Source organism: Poecilia latipinna, unplaced genomic scaffold, assembly GCF_001443285.1.
Source record: "Poecilia latipinna isolate Pla-1442-1.1 unplaced genomic scaffold, P_latipinna-1.0 Scaffold1259, whole genome shotgun sequence".
NCBI lineage: Eukaryota > Metazoa > Chordata > Actinopteri > Cyprinodontiformes > Poeciliidae > Poecilia > Poecilia latipinna.
In genome coordinates, this window is record NW_015113875.1 from 12,782 (window position 1) to 36,593 (window position 23,812).

The following is a 23,812-nucleotide window of genomic DNA, read 5'->3' on the forward strand; positions in this document are numbered from 1 at the left end:
GTCATAACTAAAGCCTTGTAGAAAAGACAGCAGACAACATTTCATGTCTTTGTAATATATCGGCAGGATTTTATGTTGTTTATTTGGTTTGTAAGTTTGGAGACTTTTTTTTTTTTTCCTGAAGATCTCTTTGCACAGCTTATTAGCTATGGCTACATTAAATCTGTTGATATACTTCTTTTTATCCAGGTTTTGATAGTCTTCTATTTCTTGAATCATGTGTACACCATCTGTTTCCAAACTCAAGCAGCTGAGTGTGTCTGTCCTCATCAGAAAGAGAAACATTTTCATTTTAAATAACTCATACACCTCTTCTCCTTGAGTCATTAAGCGGCATTAGATTACATCATATCGTCAGATCTACCTGTGTGTGGCCTTTGTTTTGGGTGTGAGTTCATCATTTGAAACACAGCTCTGACCAAACCACAGGAATTATCCTTGTCTGAGCTGCTAAAATTAAAAAGTTAACCACATGTTGTGCACTGGCGTGCACGTGCCCTCTCCCTCCTTAAATACCGGTTACACGGACTGCCTTGTAAAAAAAAAAAAAAAAGAGGAAACACTGGGATCCATGTCATGCGTTTTAATCATCCGCTGCAGTGTGTTTTGTTGCTTGACATTCCTCTCATACCTCCACCCGGTCACAGTTCTCCCACAGGGGTGCTGGATTGTGAAGGTACTTTACTTTTCTGTATAAGACAAGGAAAGAGTTTGGAGTCTTTTTTTTAAAAGGTAAATATATATGTTTGGGAATGGAACAGATGCTCAATTTCTTTCACTAAAAGCACTTAGAATAAACAATTTCTTCTAGTTTTTTTTTCTAAAACAATAAAATCAGTTTTGCAAACAAAAACAAGGGAAAGTTGAGTTAGTTGAACTTTTGAACAAATTAGCTTAACTTGCTTTACTAACTATGTACAAGCATCTGCGCCTTTACAGATGCTTTTCAGGACACCAAAATGTTTAATGTCATCAGCCAAATGGGTTTATTATATCATGAAATAATTTTTGAAAGTTCAAGTTCAAGTCACATCAAGGTCTTCTAACACATAGAACCAAGATGCCTGTCTGACAACATGAGGGAAATCTCAAAGCTTGATCTAAAGAAATTCAAAAACAGGCTAGAAACAGTGTGGGATAGTTTGCAAAACCCTTTCCTTGGCGTTCTTTGGTGACTGCACTGAACCACAGTGAGATCTATTTCCAACTAACGTAAAAAGGACAATTGGCAAAACTTCAAAGGAGTGGCTGCCTACCAAAATAACTTCAAGAGTGCATCAACAATTCATCTAGGAGGTCACAAAATAATTCAAAGAAAGAGACTGGGCACACATTGCATCCATGGCAGAGTTCCAAGGCCAAAGAACACAGAGACCCTTCACATTTGCCAAAAGCCACTTGATGATCCCCAAGACCTTTGAAAATAAATATGATGTGGACCACGGGGACAAAAGTGGAACTTTTGGGGAGATGTGGCTTCCGCTACGCTTGGTGTAAAACAAAACAGCACTTCAGGGGGAAGTTAAAGTGAAAGGGTTAGATGAAATTTAGTGGCAGGGTGATGAATAACTTCACAAATTGGATGGAAACATTGTACTCTCAAACAGAAACGCTGGAGGAGAATGTCTGTAATCTTCAGCTCAAGTACCAAGCAGCAAAACAACGAACAAGACCTTTGTCAGACAGCAGTTTATAACTGTATATAATCTACATGAACCATGCAAATGGACAAGGTCAAATATGTTGAGTTGAGTCAGAGTCTCAAAAATGTCCAGGGCTTAAATTTGCCATCCATGGGAAGCAGTGTTTTGGTTAGTGGAAGGTGCAAACAACTGAGAAAAAGCACAGTGGTTGTTAGCCAAGGTCTTTGTTACAGCTTAACAAAACAACTTTTAAAAATCCTCCTAAGAGTATCCAGTCTTCCACCTTCTACAAATTTGTGTAGCTTTGTTGTAGACGTTTCTCGTGTTGTTTGTTATTGCTCCTACCTTTGATAGCAAACCTAGATATCATTCTAATTCAATCCATAACAAAATTGGCAGCTATGCATATACTTTTTTGTTGTTTTGTTGTCTTTTTTTGAGAAGTAGTCAGTAAAGAAGTGGTCTGTTGGCAGATATGTTGGCAAAGTTGCGAAATTAGAAACACTGCATGCCTTTTTTTATAGTCCCATGTGATTATTGTGCCTTTTGTGATGTCATTAATAATTACTGGCATTTGTCTTCATTGTGTTTTATTTAACAAAACCTTGTATCAGACAAGTCGTTAGGAAGCAATGTGCATATTTTTGTAAAAGCTTATTAATTGAAAAGTGCATCAGGCAGTGTTCTTTTTAAACTAGATTTTTAATGTTAAACGCTCTTTAACACATTTTTATCAATGAATGCAGTCGATCAAATTCTGGTAAAAACCTGAATGACTCCGACGAGGATCACCACAGTGAGTGAAACGACCGATCTTTTGTCTTTCTGTCTGGATGTTGCAGACTGGGTGGAGGAGGAGGCGCGGCTCAGAAAATGATTAGGAAGACGTTAGTGGGACGCGCTCTTCTGCGTCCCAACAGTCTGAGTGCAGTTCAGTCGGTCAGAGTTGCGCCTGAACAGCACCGGGAGGTTTCGGGTCCCATCTTCACTCAGAAACTTTCCGGATTGTTTTTATTTTGTTTTTCGTTGCATGTAAGGAGCAAAACGGGGGCGACGAAAGTTTCTGAATGGAGAAGCACAAAGGTAGGTGGCGGCTTTATGCGTTTGCATGTAAGCGTTGACTTGCTGGGTAAATTTGAGTCGAGTTGCGAACAAAGATTTCTCATCAGCTCTGTGAAGAAGTGGTGGCACTGGACTCTCCGCGATTCTGGCTGTAGATTCACAAAAGCAACATGGCATTTCTTAATTTGAGTGCAGTCGTGTAAAACGATGCCGCAGTTGCATTTTGAAGCGTTTTCAGGTGATTGTATTTTAATGGACTTGTCTGCCAAGCTCCGTCCGTTTGACATCTGCCAACACCTGTCAGTCAAAGTACTCCACTTTATGGTAAGCAGTTTATGCAAATATTCCAAATCCCTATGAGATGGCCAATTTACCAACAGAAGGGACAACACTCCACTAGCCCAGGGGTGTCCAAACTGTGGCCCATGGACCATTTGTGGCTCGGGAAATTATTTTGTGCGGCCAGTAAAGGTAAAGAGTTGACCTGTCAGTACATAGGGTTGATGAGGAACGTAAAATGTTAAACATAACACAAAGTATTATACTTCATTTGTTAACTGAGTTTTTTTTACTTTCATTTTAATTTCACAGTAAATAGGACCACAATGTTTTTTTCTGATTTGAGTTGGCCCATTTTAATTGTTTTTGGTAAATATTGCAACTGTTTTGAAAGAGAGTGACCTAGATTCTGTTTTGTTGACCTGTATAGAAAATTATGACTCTGCAAAATTGTGGCAAATAGTTTTATTTCTTTTAAAATGGCATTCATTCAGGACTTCTTAAAAATATATATTTTAATCTACAATGATTTATGGGTCTATTTTCTCCAAGAATCAAATTATGTTGTTTCATTAAATTATTGTGATTCATTTTCTTTCCTGCAAAATTAAAAAAAAAAAAATTACAATATAACAATTTTTGTACTTTATGCCCTTTCAACTTTGTGATTTTGGCCCATATGGCAGAAGGTTTCTTGCACTACTTCAATACGTTTCTGGACATGCTAAAACACTCTGACTAGTATGACATTTTTTACCAGTTAGTGACATTTTCATCCAACTAGTAGTGGTAAAAGTCCTCTTAGCAAGTCAGTTATTTGACACAAGACCTATTGGTTGGGGGCAATGTAATACCACATCATAAAAAGTTGCCCTAATTCACAGATTAGTTCACAACTGACATTCAAACATGTATTTTAAAGCTCTATTTGATGATGCGACAAAGGTAGTTGAACACTCTGCCTTACTCGTAAACTAATTACCATCATCTAGCTTTACTAGTTCACCAGTAAGACCAAAAATGTGTCAACAGGTGTCAAAACTACTGTGCATTTTATGGTGTTAGTTGTCAACTAGTTAGGTCAGTGGTGCCCAAAGTCGGTCCTGGAGGGCCGGCATCCTGCATGTTTTAGTTCTCTCTCTGGTAACAACCTCCTCAGCATGTCGGTGTTCTTCTTAGACCTTCTAATGAGACATCATTTGATCCAGGTGCGCTAAACCAGGGAGAGAACTAAAACATACAGGATGCCGGCCCTCCAGGACCGACTTTGGGCACCCCTGAGTTAGGTTTTTATGTCAGATTAGTTGACTTGTGCACAAATGTAAGGACCAAGAGTGAACTTGGATCCAGAATTTGTATAAACCGGTAAACATGTTGGTGTTTACTGCCAGCTTGTTAACAAGTAGGCCATGGTCAACAATTACATTGGTCTAGTCATCAACTAGTGTGTCAAAAAGCCCACAGTTTGGGACTGGAGCAGCAATTTTGCTTCTACTACTTTAATTAAAATGACAAGTAATCAAGAATTAGTCAGTTAGTTTTCTTTAACTAGAACAGCTAAATATTAAACTGGTGTTTAAAAACTAGTAGAGAAGAAACCAGAAATAAAATGACTGTTGATGTCAAGGGTACTTAGTATTTATACAAATGGTTTGCCATACAGCTTCACATCAAACCTCTGTTTCCCTTGGAGTACATTATGCATCTCAGTGGGGTTTGCAAAATGGCTTATATTGTGGCCACAGATGAATTCCAAAAGCTCCAAGATCCATTCTCACAGCATTCCTTAAATTCCTGTGGCTATTTGTTCATTAAGGATAAGCAATGGAAATCTAATACTTCCCTATTAACAGTTGAGTTTGGACCAAATGACATTAGAGCCCTTAGTATGCTAGTGCATTTGTACATGTGTATACAGGAAAATATTTTGTTATGCTTTGCAGTAATTCAATAAGTTTAAAGTTAAAGGGATCCGTTATGGACCCCCTGCTTGTTCTGGTGCAGATGGGCAGCAGAAGCAACTTCCTCAAACTGGGAACAATAGCCACCAGTCAAACCGAGATGGGATCAGCAAAATTTGAAAGAAAACAGTCTTGCAGCCACATTCCTGTTCACCAGCTGACCAGATTGCTCAGTCTATTTACTCCCACACTCGCTCAGAGTAAATAGTTCATGTTGCAAGAACCCAAAGTCAGAGAGGCTTTGTGTATGTTTTCCTGTGAAGGCTTTTAATTGTCAACACAGGCTCGGTATTGGTCATTGATCTGCTGATCTAATGAGTGAGTAATATTTGCTTGGATGAAGAATTCAAGGTTCCTATGAAAAGTTATCAGATGGACTTGCTAAGCTAATGGATATTAACCTCATTTGTATGAGGCAAGTACCACTTCTGCATCATCTTTTTATTCTGTGATCTACGTGTTCTTTACGCCTTGCAAGTCAACTGAACATTGAAGTAAATCCACTAATATTACACCCCAGATCCACATCAACAAGTTGTAAAAACCCACAACCACTATAAACTATAAACTGTTGGAACTAATGTGGGATTGTGGAACAAGTGAGATGTAATAACATGAAGCAAATCAAAGGGAGCACCAGCAAAGCAAAACCATTGGACAATAATCAGTTGTTTTTCTGATCTGAGAAACCTGTTGGTCAATATAATCTGAGGCAGATGATAACATGTTGAAGATGACGCACAACAAGTTTTCTTGTTTTTAAGGGATTTAATGCTTTTAAATACTCTGAATGAGCTCACAGAGCTCACGTGCATCTCACACATCTTGCTCAAGTAATTGCTGCAACTTTTTAGCCACACCCTCTTGGTTTGTAACCCAAGCTGCACAATCAGAAACCACATACAGACTGTGATCTCCATGGATCAATTGAATAATGTGAAAAAGCTAAGGCACGAATGGTGGGAACATCATGGCTCCGTTTTAATTTTCTTAAATTTAGTTATTTTTCTGTTTGCTGAATAATTGCTGTATAATAAAGTGGTACTTTCAATCATTCTTCCATTGTCAGTGAAGATTATCTCTGAATTACCACATGCTGTCGTCATCACATTTCATTAAAAGATACACTATAAAAAAAAATCAAGGGGAGTTTGCCAGTTCGTGGTAGTTCTTGATGAGGGACTACGTTCAGTTCAAGTGATGGCACTTTAACACTGTAGTGTTTTTGGTCCTGTTTAAATGGACCAAACAAAACAAGCGACCTTACGCCTGCCTTAATAGCTGGGTCTTGTTTCACTTACAAGTAAACCCTGGTGTGGCTTACATAATGCTAATCAACTATCTAGTAAAACCAAGAAGGACAGTAAACCAAAGGGATAAACTATGATTTACAGACATGTTGACTTTTAAATCTTTACAAACTGTCACTTTGTGTCTGTGCAACTACAGCAGCAAGTAATGGTGTTTTTCTGAGCTGCTGCATCATCCCTTTCTAACGGAGCATCTTCCCTCTCTGCTTTTTGTTTCGTCGCCCCAACAAGCGGCTGCCGCGACCACATCCCATTGTTCTGTGGCTTAGTTTAACACTTACCCAAATTAATAAAAAGTTTGAAAAAAAAAAAAAAAAAAAGGCTGGTAAAATCCTGATTTAATTTAAACACGTTAACTGACAAACTCTTCACTCATGTTATTTAATGACATTTTAAGATGACGTTTATATCCCCTAGTATTTGAAATATAACTTTTTGTGTTTGCTGTACTCGTATCACCTTAGATATTAAAATTGGTTGACTTAGTCATGATCAAAAAAAAAAAAAGAAGAAGAATCTGTAATTAGGCAAGTACTTTTACACAGCACAGTGTTTCCGTTGCTAATTAGATTCCCAAAACAAGAACTGCAATATCTCAGTGCGCAAGTGTTTGGTTGACACATAGTAACAATTTAAAAAAACTAAAAAAAAACGGTCCTCTTCTCCGCAGATGTCATCACCTGAGAGCTAAAGGTTAGAAGGGAGCTTTAGCAGCACTCATTTACTGACAGCTGGGCCGTTTGTCTGTGACCACAGACTGACATTCAAATCTGGGTCGAATTGCATGTGTAGAACTGGAATGTAATTGATTGGCAGTCAGAGTGACGCTGGAAGTCCTGCACCTGCGAGTCCCAGGCTGCAGAGAAAGAACGGGTGTGTTTCAGCTGACGTAAGGAATGGACTGTACTTGTTTGGCAGCTATAAGCAGCAGCGGCACATTAAATCAGATGCTAAGAACTCCAGGAGGTTTGTAAAAGAGGTACAGTAAAGGGAAACCTGGGTGATCTCATGTAGGCTGGTGAGAAGGAAAGAACTGTTCAGTAGGTTTGATATGCTGTGTTTCTGGAACCTGATTCATGCAGCTGTTTCCTGATGGCGCTCGTTTCCCATCCTTTTCACAGGGAACCAGATGAAATTAGTGAAAGCACCTGCAGTTTTGTTTGAACCAACTGACCTCTGTCATGACTCAGGTTTATTGTTGGTTTAGTGTTTTATTGTCCAATTACAGGCTTATCTGCTGACATTATAGCATGAGAGAACCTTCATATTAAAACAGACATTTAAAACAATAAACCATAAAACCTTAAACTTATGATTTTGCACATAAGAAAATCACATCATTGCTCTTGGTTATTTAGATTTGGATACCTGGACTTATTCAGAATAATTAACAGCTACTTATTTTAGTTTTTAGTTATATTTTCAATTGCATGCTACTAATACCGCCTTTTCCACTATTCTGCTCATAGTGCAACGAGGTTGTGGTTTAGTTGCTCTGCTCACATAGAGCTGAAGAAAACTTCAGTCATCCAGAAAGTATTTTGGTAGCTTATTAAAATAACTTTAAACTGTATGAATGGTGTAAAGATGAACTGATTTGGTCTTTGTTAGGTTCTGAAATTATATAAAGTACTTACCCCCTTAATATTTTACTATTTTTATTGCTTTAACAAATCGATCATGATCACAAAGTCTCTTTTTTTGACAGAAAAAAAACAACAGGACGTTTAAGTCAAGATTAAAAACTGATTTGTACAAAATGACAAAGAAAAACTACATAACAGAAAATAAGTGCTTGCATAAATATTCACTCTCCCTTTAAAGTGACTGACCTCATTCGTCAGAGGTGTAGCCAATTAGTGTTAGTAGTCTCTCAATGGAGATCACCTGAGTGCAGTCACACCTGTGTCTGGAAGGTTGATTCATGGTTAATCAGTATTTCTTGCTACAATTGCAGCATGAAGTCTGAAGAATACTCCAATCAAATCAAAGAAAAATACTGAAGACTGGAGGAAAACGTTCTCAATAAAACATTTTGTACTTTCTTGTTCTAATAACTTTAGATTACATAATTGTGATGCCTCATATTTATTATCTACGGTATTGTATTGTATTGTGATTTAATCAAGTGACACTCAGAGTATTGCTTGGAACAAAGGAAATTGTTTGATGGTTGGTTTAGGTTGAAGAGTGAAGCCCCCTGTAGCTTTACAAGATGGGTTGAGAAGCATTAGTATTTGAGGCTAAAAGTTTCCGCTATCTGCATTGCACAATGTAGCAAATCAGTTATTTGCATGCATGAATGCAGCTGCAGTAAAATAAGGGCTATCATGCTGCGCTTCTAGAAGAGAAAATGCTTATCAGATATGATGCTAACCTATTGCCTGTCAGTGTCATGCCAGATTTCTCCTGATGGTGTTTCACTATTGTGAGACATGTTTTTGGTTTCACATCAGTCTAGGTTTTATGCTGTGATGTGGGCGGCTGGGGTCTGTTATGACTTGGACAACAATGCCATAGTTCACTTTAAATCAGGGGTGTCAAACTCTGTTTCATTTTGGGCCATGTCAAAAATCTGAACGATCTTAAAGGGCCGGTTGTGCCAGAATGTGTTGATAAAACCCATTAAGCTGTTGAAATATTAATAAATAGCTGTGATTGGACTTTGTGATTTGTGTGTGGGGGGGGGGGGTTTGTAATCAAAATCACAGATCTTGTGGTGCTAATTTAGAAATATTTGTAAGGAACTTTTATGATATTTGCTCTAATGTTTGATGTTAAATGTGACTTTTTATTACTCGACGTGTTGATCACAGACTGTAACAGTCAATTAAACTCAATGCTTGTGACCAACTTTGAGAAAATTTTGTAATAAAATCAGAAAAATGTGGGGATTTGTTGATTTTGTGCGATTTTTACGTATTTCTGGAAAAAATAGAGGGACTTATTGATGTAATTTGAAGTCTAGAGGGCCATACAAAAAGCTACGGCGGGCAAGATTTGGCCCCCGGGCCTTGAGTTTGACACACTTATAACAATATTTAACCCTCAAATAGCCAGAATCACACTGGTCACATAATTTACAGTCCTGTACCGTAAGGTCATGGATTATTATGGCCATCAAAATCTGTGATCAGTGTAATCCTGGCTATTTGAGGGTTAGATATTGTTATAAGTGTGATATGACTGTAATGAAGAGGTGGCGGAAACATTATCGTGTTAAAAACTACCAGAGCACTTAGAATCATTTCTTAATCGTTTAATGATTTATTAAACGGCCACATATGGTTTACAAATTTTAATGACAGCACATAGGCATTCAATGCAATGGTCAGTCAAACAGTTTAGAGTCAAATACAAAGTAAAACATATTTTCTCCATCAGTCCGATGGTAAGAAAGAAGCTTGTGAAGTTTTAAATCCCAGCTGTATCAGTATTTACACAGTTTACGTAAATATTCTTCTTCTCGCTGATCTTCAAGACGTACCTGCACTCTATCGCCCTCTGCAGTCACAGAAAATGATGGGTCACAGATTTTGATGCAACACCGGCACGGACTTTACTGTGGCACTACGTATAAGCTGGTGGTGACTTAATAACAAATGTCTCAAGGTGTTTTCCAAGGTAAACAATCTTAACTTTTTTCTTTTTAGACTCATTATTGCGTGTTTAGCTCAACTTTTTACAAACCAAGTTGTTTTGTTTTACTAGAGAAAAAGTGACTGTCCATTTCTGCTGCCTATTCAGAGTCACTGGGTACACCTTAGACTGGTTTTCACTCTGATAGAGTCAACACAACAAAACAGAAGAAATAACCATGCACACACTTAACCAGTTGATTAATAATTTTTTCATGTCAACATGAATGTTTTTGGCTGGTATAACAGGAGAAGATCAGATGTTCAACCATATCTTCAAACCAGAGGAGAATCTCTTCTCTACAATTCTTGAAAAATTGATGAGAGCAGCAAACTCCTGCTGTCAAAGATGTCAAGTTATATTCTACAGTTTTGGGATTTAGACTAAGCAAGCTATACCTTTTTTTAAGAATTCTTGATAATATATTCTATCAGAATGTGTTGAGGGATGTATGGTAGCGTAGGATGTACTGTTTTTGGTCTTCAAGTTCTTATTTATTCCAAGTATTCTGGCTTACAGACACAGCCTAAACTCCCTCTTAATGTTTACTGGAGACTTTACCTTGACCTTGGAGGTGAATGCTTGGTAATATGGCATTTGATTGCTTTGTTGGACTGTGATAGAATAGGGTGTACCCTGGGAAAGCCCATTGGCTGCTATTCGGGTCCAGTAACCCTGGGAAAATAACAAGACAAAGTTCCAATTCAAAATGAGTGGATGACCAGTGTAAACTCCAGAAGATAGGACCAAGGTTAGAGCAGTCCTAAGGGGAAGCTATTCAGAAACCACAGGGAATTTGGTTGAAAAAAGTGTAATTCAGCGCAGCACGACAACAGAACAGAGTCGGTGGGTCCAGCGGCTTCAACCCGCCATAAACTCAGCAGAGGTAGGCTTAGATGTAGACCGTCATGGCTGAGAATGAGGTCCTCTGGTTCACTTGTATGTGTGTCATGGGATGAACTTGCCAACGGGGAGCGAGTTGAGCGTGGGTAATGCAGGAAGCCAAACTGGGCTGTAAAAATGATGAAAAGAAAGACAGCCCTCCTGCTTTATGGGAATGGGGTGCTCTGTGTGAGCTTGGCTCTTTTTGGCCTCGGGGTCTCCTCACTCTCGCTTGTTTTCGACACATCAAACGTGCCTTTGATTACTGGAAACAGTAGCTCCAAACTGGACATGTATTGTGTTTTCCTCTCAGCAGGTTCTCCTTTGACGAGAACGCTGCTCAGAGCAGGGTCTTACTCGTAATCACGTACATATGTACCTTTACTGACTCGTTCGCTTCCTGCTATCCCTCTAGTTACTTTTCTGCGGGGTGTTATCTGATTAGGAAGTTTTTCTTCTGTGGCTAGTTTCAATTTGTCTGCTTGCAGTCTGTAATTTTGTTTTTAAACCAACTGCCGTGGAGGTTTTTTAGGCTTCCCCTTTTGTTAAATCTGAAACTGCCCATCTAGGTGCAGTGCGTCCTAATTTAAAGGTAGCTGATGTTTTCGTTCCTGCACACTCATGTAACATGTGCGTGCTTGAGGCTGCAACATTTTGAAAGACGTTTGGAAAAGATGTTGATGGAAGGATGCAGACAGGGTGGCGGATTAGGAAGGAGATTTGGAACCACACTGAGCCTCCCCCGCCTCATGACCCGAGGCTGACAGATTTTTCATTTCTGTCACTTTGTCAGCAAAGAAATTGAGTGGAAGGAAGAAAGAGACTTGTTTGCAGCAAAGTTACTCCCACAAGGTGTTCATCAGTTTCTAACAATATAGAGTGATGCAATAACTTCTTGAGGTAGCACGAAGATCTCTAAGCATTTAAAAAGTTGTTGCGTAAAAAACTTAGATAAATTAGTTCATAATTTACTTTTAAGTTAATCAGGTTGTCAAAGAACTATGACGAATTGATTTTTGTTTGGTGCGTGTGTAAATATGACACAAAGATCTGTTTCTGTTAGCTTTTTTATTTTAAAAGATAAGGCAACATGCAGTTCTAGGAAAGGAGAAGTGTGTTGAATCAGGAAATGGTAGCTAGTAGAAAATAACTGGATACAAATTTACTCACCTCCATTTTCAGAGCAGTAATTTAATAATAATCATTCTGATAAGGCATATGCAAAGATCCATGTCAGTACCCCCTGGAGGACAGTAAAACTGTTTTACACTGTTTTCTACCTCGCTGTGTACGCTGCCATATTGTGTTATTTGGGTGTAAAACATAAAACAAACAAGAGGGTTTTGTAGGACATCAATTTCCATTCATATTTGAAGTTAGTGTGCTACTTCTGCTGTACTCCTCTTCTGGAATTGCATGGACTATATTGGGATGAAGGGTGTGGAATTCACTGTGTTAAATTTCGTCAGGAGAGGTTACAATACGTTTACTGTGTTGACACTATATTTATTTATTTCCATATTGAATTCCATATTAAAGATATCCTACCATCTGGCAACTTAATCTCAATACTGCTGCTGTGCACATGTTACAAAATCTTTTGAGTGTTCAAAGAATCACACATCTGGATCTGGAGCCATATGGGGTTTCCCAAATTGTTTAGAGGCACAGTAGTTTGAGTGTACATTAGGCCTCTGAAATCAAAGAAAGTTGTGATTAATACTGATATTAAGCAAATCCAATGCTGGTAATCTGAGAAATCCCAAAAATGGCTGACTAAAAGTGACATTTAATACATTGCATATAAATAACTAGTTTCAACTGCATTTTAAATTAAACTGCAAAATTGTAAAATATCAGGTCATCTTTCACCTAACACTCTGAAAGTGTCAGGAAGCTTAAAAAATAAGTAAAAATAGGTCATTGCTTAAAACCTCAACTCGATAAGTGTAAGTATTACAGGCTGATTTGAGCAAACAGGCAAGATGTGTTTTGCAATTTTGACCTCAGGAATCACAGTTGTCATCTTCCAACGAGTTGATTACCACTGCGGTCTAATTTTCACATTAAAGAGGACAGTTTTTAAGCCTTTTCTTTGATCTTTCATTAGCCAAACAAACACTGTTTGGTCCTCCATTATCATATTTTTTTTTTATTAATAGCAGAAATATCTCAACCAGAAGGACCAAATTAAGCTTGGTTTTTACAATTTCAAAAAAATAAGCCGGAAAATAAAAAATATTAGCTATTCAAATTAAACATATAATTTATTTTTAGACGTTTTTTTACACTTTGAGTTGTAAAAAACTGTGTAATGTCTTCTGTTACTACCTGAGAGTCTTAGTTCAACTCAGATCTAAAGCTGGAACAGAGGAAGTCTAAACAAAACAAATATGAAAAAGATGGTGGCAGACTCCACAACTGATAGCCATCATTTTATTTACAGGCGGTTTCTTCAGCATTTGGAGCTGCGGTTTCAAAACGAATTTGAAAGGGAAACCATGTTCTTTTTTTGACCAATTCAACCATAGCCCAGATATTTTGAAAACTGATAAAAATATTTCTAATGTTCAACTTTGGCTAGTTAATTAAAGAAAGCTGAGTGAGATGGGTGTCTGTGGCTGCAGCAGTAAACACTCATGACATTTGCGTGACGGAGCATGAACTCTGCCTGCTGACAAAGTGTGATTCTTTTTGCATATATATGTAAACCAAGTTACTTGCACAAACCTTTGACAAGAGTTTATTCAAAGGGGAATTTCCGATGTGGTCAATACGGCTTTGCTATAAACATAACCTTAAAAATACATTTATGAATTCTCTAGTTATCTCAACGTGTTATTAAAACATATGATGTCTTATTTTTATTTTATAAACATTCCATGGAATATTCTTGCTAAAACAGAGGTGCTTCTCAATAAATTACAACATCATCATTTTACTAACTTAGGTAACACTTTATTTGAAGGGGGGTGAATAAGACTGGCATGACACTGTCTTAAACATGACATAACACCTGTCATGAACATGAATAAGCCTTCATGAATATAACTTCTTTCAGTAGTTCAGTTTAAAAAAGTGACTCTCGTGCAGCCCTGGAAAAACTTAAGAGACCACTGCACTGAACCCCATTGAAAACCTCATGGTTTTTCCACCAAATATTGATTTCTGAACTCTTCCTGAGGTGAAACATTAGTATTGTTGTTTCTAAATGAATATGAACTTCATTTGAGCTCTGAAAGCGCTGCATCGTTTTGGTTATTTTGACCGTTTCTCATTTTCTGCAAATAAATACTAAATTTTTACCTCAACCCTTGGAATTTCAAAGACATGTCAGTAGTTCATAGAATAAAAAAATAATGGTCATTTTACTCAAACATATACCTATACGAAGTAAAAATCTGATATAAGGTGGTCTCTTAATGTTTTCCAGATTTGTACATAAACTCCAGCCACATGTCATGTCTTGTATTTTAAAATTTAAAACTGGCTTTCCCTCACAATCCTCTCCATGTCATGTTATCCCTGTGGCTGATCCTTTTTTCCCCCACCCATTTTTTTCTTCCACTCAACTTTTCATTTATATTCTTGTATACAACATGCTGTCAAAAGCATGCAGGTTCAAGCGGTTGCTACTCAATCACAAAAATGAACACAGTTGTCATGATGATGGTCTTCTGTAACATGGCATAAAATGTCTGTTTATAATATTGGTATTACTTAATGTTATAAATTATCTGATAACAATAAATTTTCATTTTATTTTATTTATTAACAATAAGGCTTAATCACAACAAATAGAAGGAAGAATAAGTTTAATAGATTATAATATAATTCTAATGCACATAAATACTCTACTCCTGTATTTGTTGCATGCATATATTCTGTTCAGCATGATGTTTTGAAGGCTTTTGCGATGATGAACTGACTCCAGTTAATTAATTTAAGTAAATGAAATTAATGAAATTTGAAATTAGAAGTTAATTTCTCATCTAATTAGCTTAATGTCTCCCATATTGTTTCAGTTTCTTCATTGTTATGGTTAATCAGTTAAGGTAAATTGATAAAGCAAAGAAAAAAAGACTGAAATTTTTTTTTACAACATTTTATGTGATGGTAAAGTGTTTGACTTTGTTCTAGAAAAATATTGTCTTCTCATAAGTGAGGCTTCTTTTTTTTTGCAATGCTAAAATTTTACAAAAAAAAACAAGTTGGTCTGATATTAGTCTGGAAACAAAACACTGACCTGTAATGTCAGTAGCAGCTCTTATTTTTTACTCCATATTTTGCTTTGCATGTCCACGTCTTTAATGCAGTTCCTTCAGTACCGACAACAGCCTTTTCCTGTCATCTATCTGATTCCAGATTTATTTCATGTTCAGATTTCTATGGCAATGAGATCAAAATGCAGAATATTTAATGCAGTTTGTGTCTTTTCAACACCTGAATCATTCACAAACACAAATTACTGCAAACATCTTCAAATTCATCCATTTCCTACTTTACTAGTACTCTGAAGTTGACGATGTTTTTTTATTTATGTTGTATAGATTAAAAAAAGTTGTTTAGCTGCAAATATGTGCTGTAAAACTGCTCTGTTTTTGTTGTTTTCCTCATGCGTACTGAAGCAGAAGCTTCTTCAGTCCGTGTTAGTCCAAACTTCACTAGCATCCAATCATTTTGATGTGAAGTTTGGTCACTGTTGGTTGCAATTCTCCTTCTTGTTACCACTTCCCATTAAAATGAAGTTACACCTCAGTTGACGGCAGTTAGAAGGTGATTTGATGCATTTGGCTCTGTTGGTTTCACATCTTATTTTAACGACATCATAAATTAATTTAGCTGGTCCTAGCTGTTATTCTTGTGGAAAAACACAAAGTTTAGATTGGCAGATTTTATTAATTCTGTATTAATTATTATCTTAGAACTAAAACCAGGATCAAAGGGACATAAACAGCTTGCCATACAGCAGCAGGACTGAGGTGCTTGCAAAATAAACCCCAGGTAAAAGGGTAGTTGGTCAGAAGAGGGCTTCTATAAGAATGGAAACTGAAAAAGAAAATTGTTTCGCAGTTGCATTGAAGTCAGTCTGCTTCCGTTTTAAAGTAATTTCTGGTGCTAACATTAAGAAAAGGCAGGTTTTTTTGGACTCGATAGTATGATTTCTTTTAGTTTATCCACAAACCGTGTTGAATGTTTCATTTTTGAACAGCCTACTGTGACTGTGAGTCATGGGATTTGTGAAAAGAAACTGCCCTGTCACTTTTTGTGGGGTAAGTAGGGAGTAGCTGCAAAAATGAGTTCACTGATAAAGAGAATGCATGGAAAGTGCAAACAGAACCTTTCATGAAAGTGTTTTTAAGTCGACTTCAGCATTCAGCTGCAAAGAAAGGAACACAAGCTTATTTGCAACTATTTCCAACATCTGCACCACATCCCAAAATATGACTGTGATTCACAGAGTCGAGGAAGTGTCCCAAACAGACCTCAACCAGCTGCTACAGGCTGGAAATCTTACATCTCAGCTGCTTCTCTTGCATCATCGAGTTGAAGCCGTTGTTATGGAATTACATTATTTTATTTGACTCTCTTCCCATTCATTTCTTGGTACCAACACAGGGAAATGTGTGGTAATGAGAAGTGTGGGCTTGAGAAGAGGGAAGATTGTGAGAGATGATGTACGGATAAGAGAAAAACTGCAAAATGATCCCAGTTTCTGTTGGTAATTACAAAAATAAGAAAAGCCAAATGATGAAAAATTATTTGAGATCAATTCTACTGTCTCTATTATCCGTTTCTTTGCTGAAATGTTGTTCTATCCACTTACGTTGTATCTTTTTATGGCACTTCCTGCATTTGTGAGACAGTCTAACAGGACTCTATTACGGATATATTTACCCCAGATAAGTTTGTTTATTTAAGCTTTGAAAAGAATGTCTGTGATCCTATTTGGTATGGAAGCTGCCTTTCCAAAATCAGAGGCCTTGTCTGCTTCATTTGATTTAAAACCTGAAGCCTCTCAGAACTGGAAACTCAGCTAACGTCCTTACAAGACATCCTTGTTCAGCTGATGGTTAAATTAAAGGAATGATGGGAAAAACTCGAGTCTAATTCCTGAGCTATTTTTGAACTAAAGGTCATCTTTGAGAAGAACATTTTCACATAGATAATTGGTTTTACTTCTATTTTTGTGTGCAGCTTTAAACACACATCCTCATTAGCCACATGTTTTAATTGCTTAACACAAATGACGTGCAAACAACAAGTGTTGTTGCTGAGAAGCGATTAGGTGCAAGGAAATCTAACTGCAATGATGACATTAATACGATGTGATCAATTATTGTTGGCATGAGGATAAAGAGGATTGTCTTTTTCGTTTAAGGTTGCAGCGTGATTGAAGTAATGAGTCTCAGTAAATAGACTTGGCTAATATAGCACAAAACATTTAATATACAATCAGGGGTTAAATGTGTTCAATAATTCTAAAAGCTCTGATTCTGATTTGACGTTTTGCTAAACTTACCTAAAAATGAAGCCATTGAATACTGAATAGTTTAAAAATAAATCCTGAATTTAGACAAAATTGAATTGATTTTGTAAATCTGCAAGCTCATCACCAACACAGTAGAAATATGTGTGACAAAAGTAAACAAGTCATGGTCACGCGGAACAAAGCAAATCAGGAAGTCCAACCGCAGCAACATGGAAGAGAAATTCAGTCGCTAAGATACAAATAAACGTGTGATTTAACTCATCGTTAACACGAATTTGGTATTTAATTCCCACAATGCATTTGGTGCAGCGGCTCAACCTCTCTGCAGAGAGACCTCCATCTCTCTAAAGGTCTCTCTGGTTCCCTCCGGCCTCCCTGCAGGGGTGAACCGTTTGTGCTGCGAGGCTGCGGTCACTCGCTGCATGTGCGTCGGGCATCTGGCCAAACCAAGGCCCATAGAAGACGGGCGGGCTGCAGACCTCCCTGTCCTGTCAGCTGACTCCGTTTCCCAGGGTCCTCGGATGCAAAAGGCCATCTGAGTCAATCTCTGCAAACACACAAGGAGGAGAGACTGGAAAAATGTTTAGATTCATGTCCGGTGGCCAAACGCTAACTGGAAAAGAGTTAGAATCGCACATACAGACTTTTATAATCGTGTTTCCAACACAGTAATCTGTTTTAAAAACATTTGTGTGCATAAATAAATTGTTTTCCATGCTTTCTTGAACCTTGTTTCTGGTAGCTTCAAGAATTGTCTTGTCATCTCCAAGAGCCAAAATCTTGCTGAGATCTGACGCCTTATTCTTCAAAATATTCCTTCTTGTACTTGTTTAGGAAGGAGAGGAGAGTTCATGAACGTATCCCCAACCCCCTCTAGGCTTGGTGATTAGTCTGAGCCGGAAGAAGCCACTAAAATGAGATATTTGACTGTTTTAACAGAGTTCAAAGAGGCAGGAACAGCTTCCAGTCCTTGTAAAAGTTTCTTGCTTCATATAAGGTGAAAAGTTAAACTCTTGCAGTGGAGAAGTTGAGCTGTATTTTCAATTTCTGGTTGAGTAAGGTTATTTAGTAGAATCTCTACTAGTGAAATATCACACTTTTGTGCTGCAACTTCAGACTATAAAAAATTGGATCAAAATCTTTTGCTTCAAAATATAAACTGCATCCTCATAAAACTGTAGTGCTGACAAAAAGCTCACACTTTTAGCTGACTTATCAAGCCGTCTTTAGTTCACTCACGCCTTCAGTTTTAGAGAATGTAATTTAACGTAAATAAAGCTCATCTGTTCTCTCTGTTCCAGACATTTGCTCATTTTCATCCTTTATTAAAAGCTGAAATTTGTGCAAAATTTTCATGAGAATATGCAGAGTCAGCACGGCTTCCAGAGTATGTGGGAGCCTTAAGACCACAGTGGATACTTTGTATTTGTAGGGCTTATAAATACTTGAGAAACCCTCTAAAAGCCTACAATTGCTTATTTTATTAGTTCAAATTCCAAATATAGCTTAATATTCATTAACACGGAGAGTGGAAATGATCTTGGCACTGCTGCAGAAACTAATGTCATAATAATGGTGGTCCAGTTCTCTTAGCGGTAAACCCAATCAGTGCCAAGACAAATAAGTGGCGCTCCTGGATTGGCTATGTTGCCCAATAATATGTCAAGTGGCATTGCACCTGGAGAATGTGAGTGGTCATCTGAAGAGGATTGTGGACAAGATATGTCTTCACAATCTGATGTATTTGGAAAGAGGGTTTCAAAGTAAACAGGGCAATATCCATGTGTGGGATGTTAATGTGCTAGAGATTAGTTTAGGCAACCTGGTTTCGCCCAAAGAGATTTCTATTTGTTTTTCTCAGCTAAAGTGTGCAGGATATATTTCACTAATCCTTATTTTTGGTGTATTTTACTCCATTCCAAAAATCCAGCATCTTTGCAGGGGTTAACTTAACATTTTGAATATTAAATCACTGCATTCCTTCTTACAAATACCTAAAAGTCCTTTTCCTTCAGTAAAACTTCTCCTCTGTTGCATCTCTTGTCTTGCTGAGGAAGTCCTCTCGCACTGAGGCCCACTGAAGCGAGGGGGCTTATTCATGAAGCCAAGAGACAGTGAGGGGAAATACAAAGAACTCCCTACACACAGCTGGTGAGGGCAGCGAGCTCAGCGCTGACCCCTAAAGGATGTGTGTGGGCTTCACCCAGGCAGGCGTAGGCTCCTCCCCCTCTCTGAACTTGACCTTTTACTGGAGTCCCCTAAACAAGCACGAAACAGACTTTCACTGTCGATGGAGAGAAACGATCAATGGCTGCCAGAAGAAAACCTCAGAAGAGTTTCTCCCATGTAAAACTCTGGCACGAAACATAAGCAACAAAAATTATCTGTTTTTTAAGTGAAATATTCTTTAAATGATTGTCAGAAAATGTATGCGTTTCCTCATTGCGTTTCTTTTTCTTATGTAATGGGGAAACTGTGATGGACGTGTCCTTAAATCACTGATGCAAGACCAAACATTCCCATGCCAGTCGATGTGCAGTAAGGTTTAAAGGCGTTTTTGTTTTGCTGTCAATCTGAATTCCTGCTGTCTGTCTGGGCTTTTCAGTGCTGGACCAGCTCCTGATGGAGCTTCACCGCTTCCTGCTCATTCTGGACAGGGAGACTCTGAGCGGGAACGCCACCGTCCAGAAGGGACTGCTGTCGGATCTCCTGCTGTCCTACAGAACCTCGAGTGGTAAGTTGAAAAGATATTAGAGACTGTACTTTTCAAACATGTTTATTCATTAATAATAGCAAAAATACAGAGTTTTAAATAGTCCTGATAAGTGAAACATCAGTTAATGGCTTTAATTCAGACTTTAAAAGGTAAAAAACAAAAGAACAATCTATTTCAAGATCTATTTACTCGCATCTAAAAATCCCCACCGTATTCCTTATAGATGCAGGAAACTTCTAAAACGCTGTCAGACTATCAGTTTTCATACATTTTGGGCCAAATAAAGACAGAAGAGAAAGGTTTTAAAAAAAAAAAAAAAAAAGCCCCATTTGTTGTACCCCCAGGGTTGGGGAAAAAAAGCCTATATTGGAAGCAAAAATATTTAGAGGAAAGGAAACTTGGCCTACCAAAACAAAAAGTTATCTATTTGAGTCAACTAAGTGCAAAATCTTTGTGTTCACTAAATAGCAGTTTAGTGTTATATAGATGCTTTTAGCATTTCTTTTTAAATAAAGGTGATGACAACTAATGTCGTTTTTCCTGAAGATTAAGTCAAAAATTCATCAGTATGAACAGTTTGAGAAAGCAAGGTGAACAGAAGATTACGAAATAAGTGGTCCGAGAATATTGCCCTGAGGAATCCCCACATCTGGTCTTATTTATATTTGCCAAATGAGATTTGGCAAAGTAATGTTTTAACTAATTCAGATTGGTGCAGATTTTTAGTTATAAATCCAGTTTACGTGGTCTTGGTTGCTAACACTAGCAGTTAACAGCTAACAGACCAAGAATAAAAACTGACAAACTGTTTGCTTGTTAAGATTTTCTGAGCTTACAGATGCATCTCAATATAACAGAATATTATTGAAAAGTTAATTTATTACAGTAAAGTAACTCAATATCTTTATCTTTATCAAACTTTTATCTCTGTATTTCTGCAGCTGATGAAAACATGACATTTAATTTCTAAGGACACTACAGAATTAAATCAGAGCATAATGTAATTATTTTTCTGGTTAATACAGTCACGAATAACTGTGTCATCGTTGTTCTTTTGAGCTAATAAACAATGATGTCCAGATTCTTTTCAAATGCCCAGAGTCAAAAAAATAGATGTACATGGGACTAATCCCCACTTTGTGGTAGGAGAATGTAGCAGTAGTATTTGCCTTTTTTCTGCTTTTGCTATCAAAATCACTAACAGTTTCTTTCTCTTTTATTACAACTATCACTATTACAATTCTTCCTAAATAAATGCCAAGCATGTTGATGTATATTTCTTACTCACTGGGTTTGAAACTCGGCATGAAAACGGTGGAGCTACTGGTGGGTAAATGTGATTTATGCTGCAGTTATTTACTGTGCTTCAAAAGGAATTGGATGTAAAATAAATCAAATTTCTTATTGGTGTTTTTGTTTTAAGGAGTCGTTTCTCTCAGTTTCTCTCCCCACAGTCGAACTTAGCTCTGCATCGTTCTCAGAGACTTGCCCTCTAACAATCACACAAGCAGTCATGATTTTCCATGTTCAGGTCTTGGACTCCTCTCTCCGTACTTCCTCTTCTGGCTCCAGGCTGTATCATTTTTCCAAAGCTGCATTTATCCTCTGGGGAATGCTCACTTCCTTTGCAAAGGAGCTTATAAATAGCCTTTCAACTCTGTTCCCTTTAAAAATCTGTTTTCACTGTACAGGCAAAACATCGTTTTATTCTGCTGCTGTTTGGTTTCACCTCATGGTATCAGTTTCAAAGGAGACGCTTCGTGAGAGTTTCACCCCAAGGTTGGAGTTTTGTTTTATTTCCTCTCAGGGTAAAATCTTACTCAGCTCAAATATGTAGTTCAACCAAACAGCTTTCCTCAACAACTGGGCTGCAGCTTCGCGATCAGTTCCCAGAACACGTTATAATAACCAGCTTTGCTCCACTGTGCTGCAACCTCAAGGTTTGTTGTTGAAGACAGAACATTTACTCTGGCCGTTTATGTGGTGAAGTTACGAGGGTTTTATAGTTCCTCCACCATCTACATATTTCTTTGCTGCAAAGTTTCATCATCTAAACCACTATTAGAGTGCACATACAGGTCAAGTTAACCCTTTGCTGCAGATATTCCAGCAATGATTAAAAACATGATTATTTTACCGTGTATTAATTAAAAACGGCTATTATAAACCTTTAACATTTTTGCATTAAACTAAACCTTAAATAGAGGCTCAATGAGAGCAAGATTAGTGGAAACCTTTTATGGATCTGGTTTATCTGGTTTTGAGCTTTTCAGAACATCACGGCATCCATGTACAACATCGTGACAAACTCGAGGCCCGCAGACCAATCCGACCTATAATAGCTGTTCTTGTGGCCCTCTAGACTCTCAAGGGCTTCAGAAATAGAACTTCAAAATGACAGTTGTGTGCTTAAATATTATTTTATCAGTCAAACCAAATCAATTTATATTTGCATGTGTCAAACTACATCAAATACAGAGAAAGCTTTAATATTTTAACAGTTTGCTAGTAGGTAGTTTTATTAATACATTTCCACAGACATTCATGATCTTGATATGGCTCAAATAAAAATGACTTTGACTGCTTTATGCTACTGAAATTATTCTGTTGTGATTATTAAAGTAAAGTTTGTGTAAACACTCTCGCTGACAAAAAGTATTTAATCACCAACAAGATTTTGTACGCATCCTCTACTACACATGTGTCAAACTCAAGGCCCGCGGGGCCCACGTGGGCCCCCCCCCCATCNACCAACCCCAGGGCCGGGGCCCCAAGTGGGGCCCGCCATGCCATTTTATGTGCCCCCCCCCAGCGTTTTATAGGCTGATGATTGACTTAAAATTGGTTTTGAGCACGAATTGATTACAAACTACATCTCCCATAATGCATTCCGATTGTTGCCAGCCAACATTACGGCTTCTCGCCACTAGAGAGCAGCAGAGTCACCTCAAGCTGCTTATTGATTTTACCAGCGAATAAAACTGAGACATCGACAAGCTAACATCAAAACGTCCAAGAAAAGAAACATCGATTTACAAGTAAGACTGAATGAAGATGTGTGTAAGTTGGTGTCAGGGCGGCAGGTGGCGCTAGACTTTTTTGTTATCCGTTATCTTGACCGACAACATAAAAAAACTCGGTCATGTACTATTTTTATCCGTGAAATTACAATCATATTAACATCGGCTATTTAGCCGCATTTTATGCGGTTTAGTTAATATTCACCGTGAATCCAGATCCCATCACAAATTAAGCAGATAAATACATCTACATTTTTCCCCGTAGTGACAAAAACCACTGACTGAGGCCCCAATAACTTTTAATAAATTAAATAAAGCAACATCACTTAAATTAGCATCACTTCACCCGCTGGGGTTTGAACGCACTTCCTCCTGGTTCCCGTCTGCAGAAAAATCTGCGCTAATTCATCAGTCAGTCGGATCTGTCTGATCCAAACATATCAACTGAACTCTGAGTGTTTTACCCTGCGGGGTCCGGTGTGCGCTTTAAGGATTTTTTATTTTTTTTTTCGCTTCTCCGAAACGGACAGATGTCACGTCTGCAGCTCCTCCAGAGCGCCGCTCTCCTGGGTAACGTGAACCCAGAAGGCTCCATTTGTTAAATCCGCTGGATGAGTTACTCCCAGCGGTTTTTAATTCTTCGCAGTGGCGTAACATAACTGCCTCCGCAGTGGTTGAGCAGCGGACTGCGCATGTTACAATCTAATTAACTTTTGCATCGTCATTTATTTCCTCAAGATAAACTGCCGGCTCCTCAAATGTATTAACACAAAGTTGCATTCTCTTTAGTTTTCTCTGGTCTGTAAT

General features: G+C 37.8%; 1 protein-coding gene across 5 annotated transcripts in view; it reads left to right on the top strand.

Annotated features, from left to right (window-relative positions):
* Nucleotides 1–2,527: 2,527 nt before the first annotated feature.
* The window catches only part of afap1l2 (actin filament associated protein 1-like 2), a 65,907-nt gene continuing 44,622 nt past the window's right edge, over nt 2,528–23,812 (top strand). For 2 of the 5 annotated variants that reach the window (XM_015054547.1, XM_015054548.1), the window contains exons 1-2: nt 2,528–2,726; nt 19,875–20,003. In XM_015054547.1, coding sequence (XP_014910033.1) covers nt 2,711–2,726; nt 19,875–20,003 — 145 coding nt within the window. In that variant the 5' untranslated portion in view covers nt 2,528–2,710. The remainder of the gene's footprint in view (nt 2,727–19,874; nt 20,004–23,812) is intronic. The other 3 variants (XM_015054550.1, XM_015054549.1, XM_015054552.1) reach the window with 2 other exon arrangements.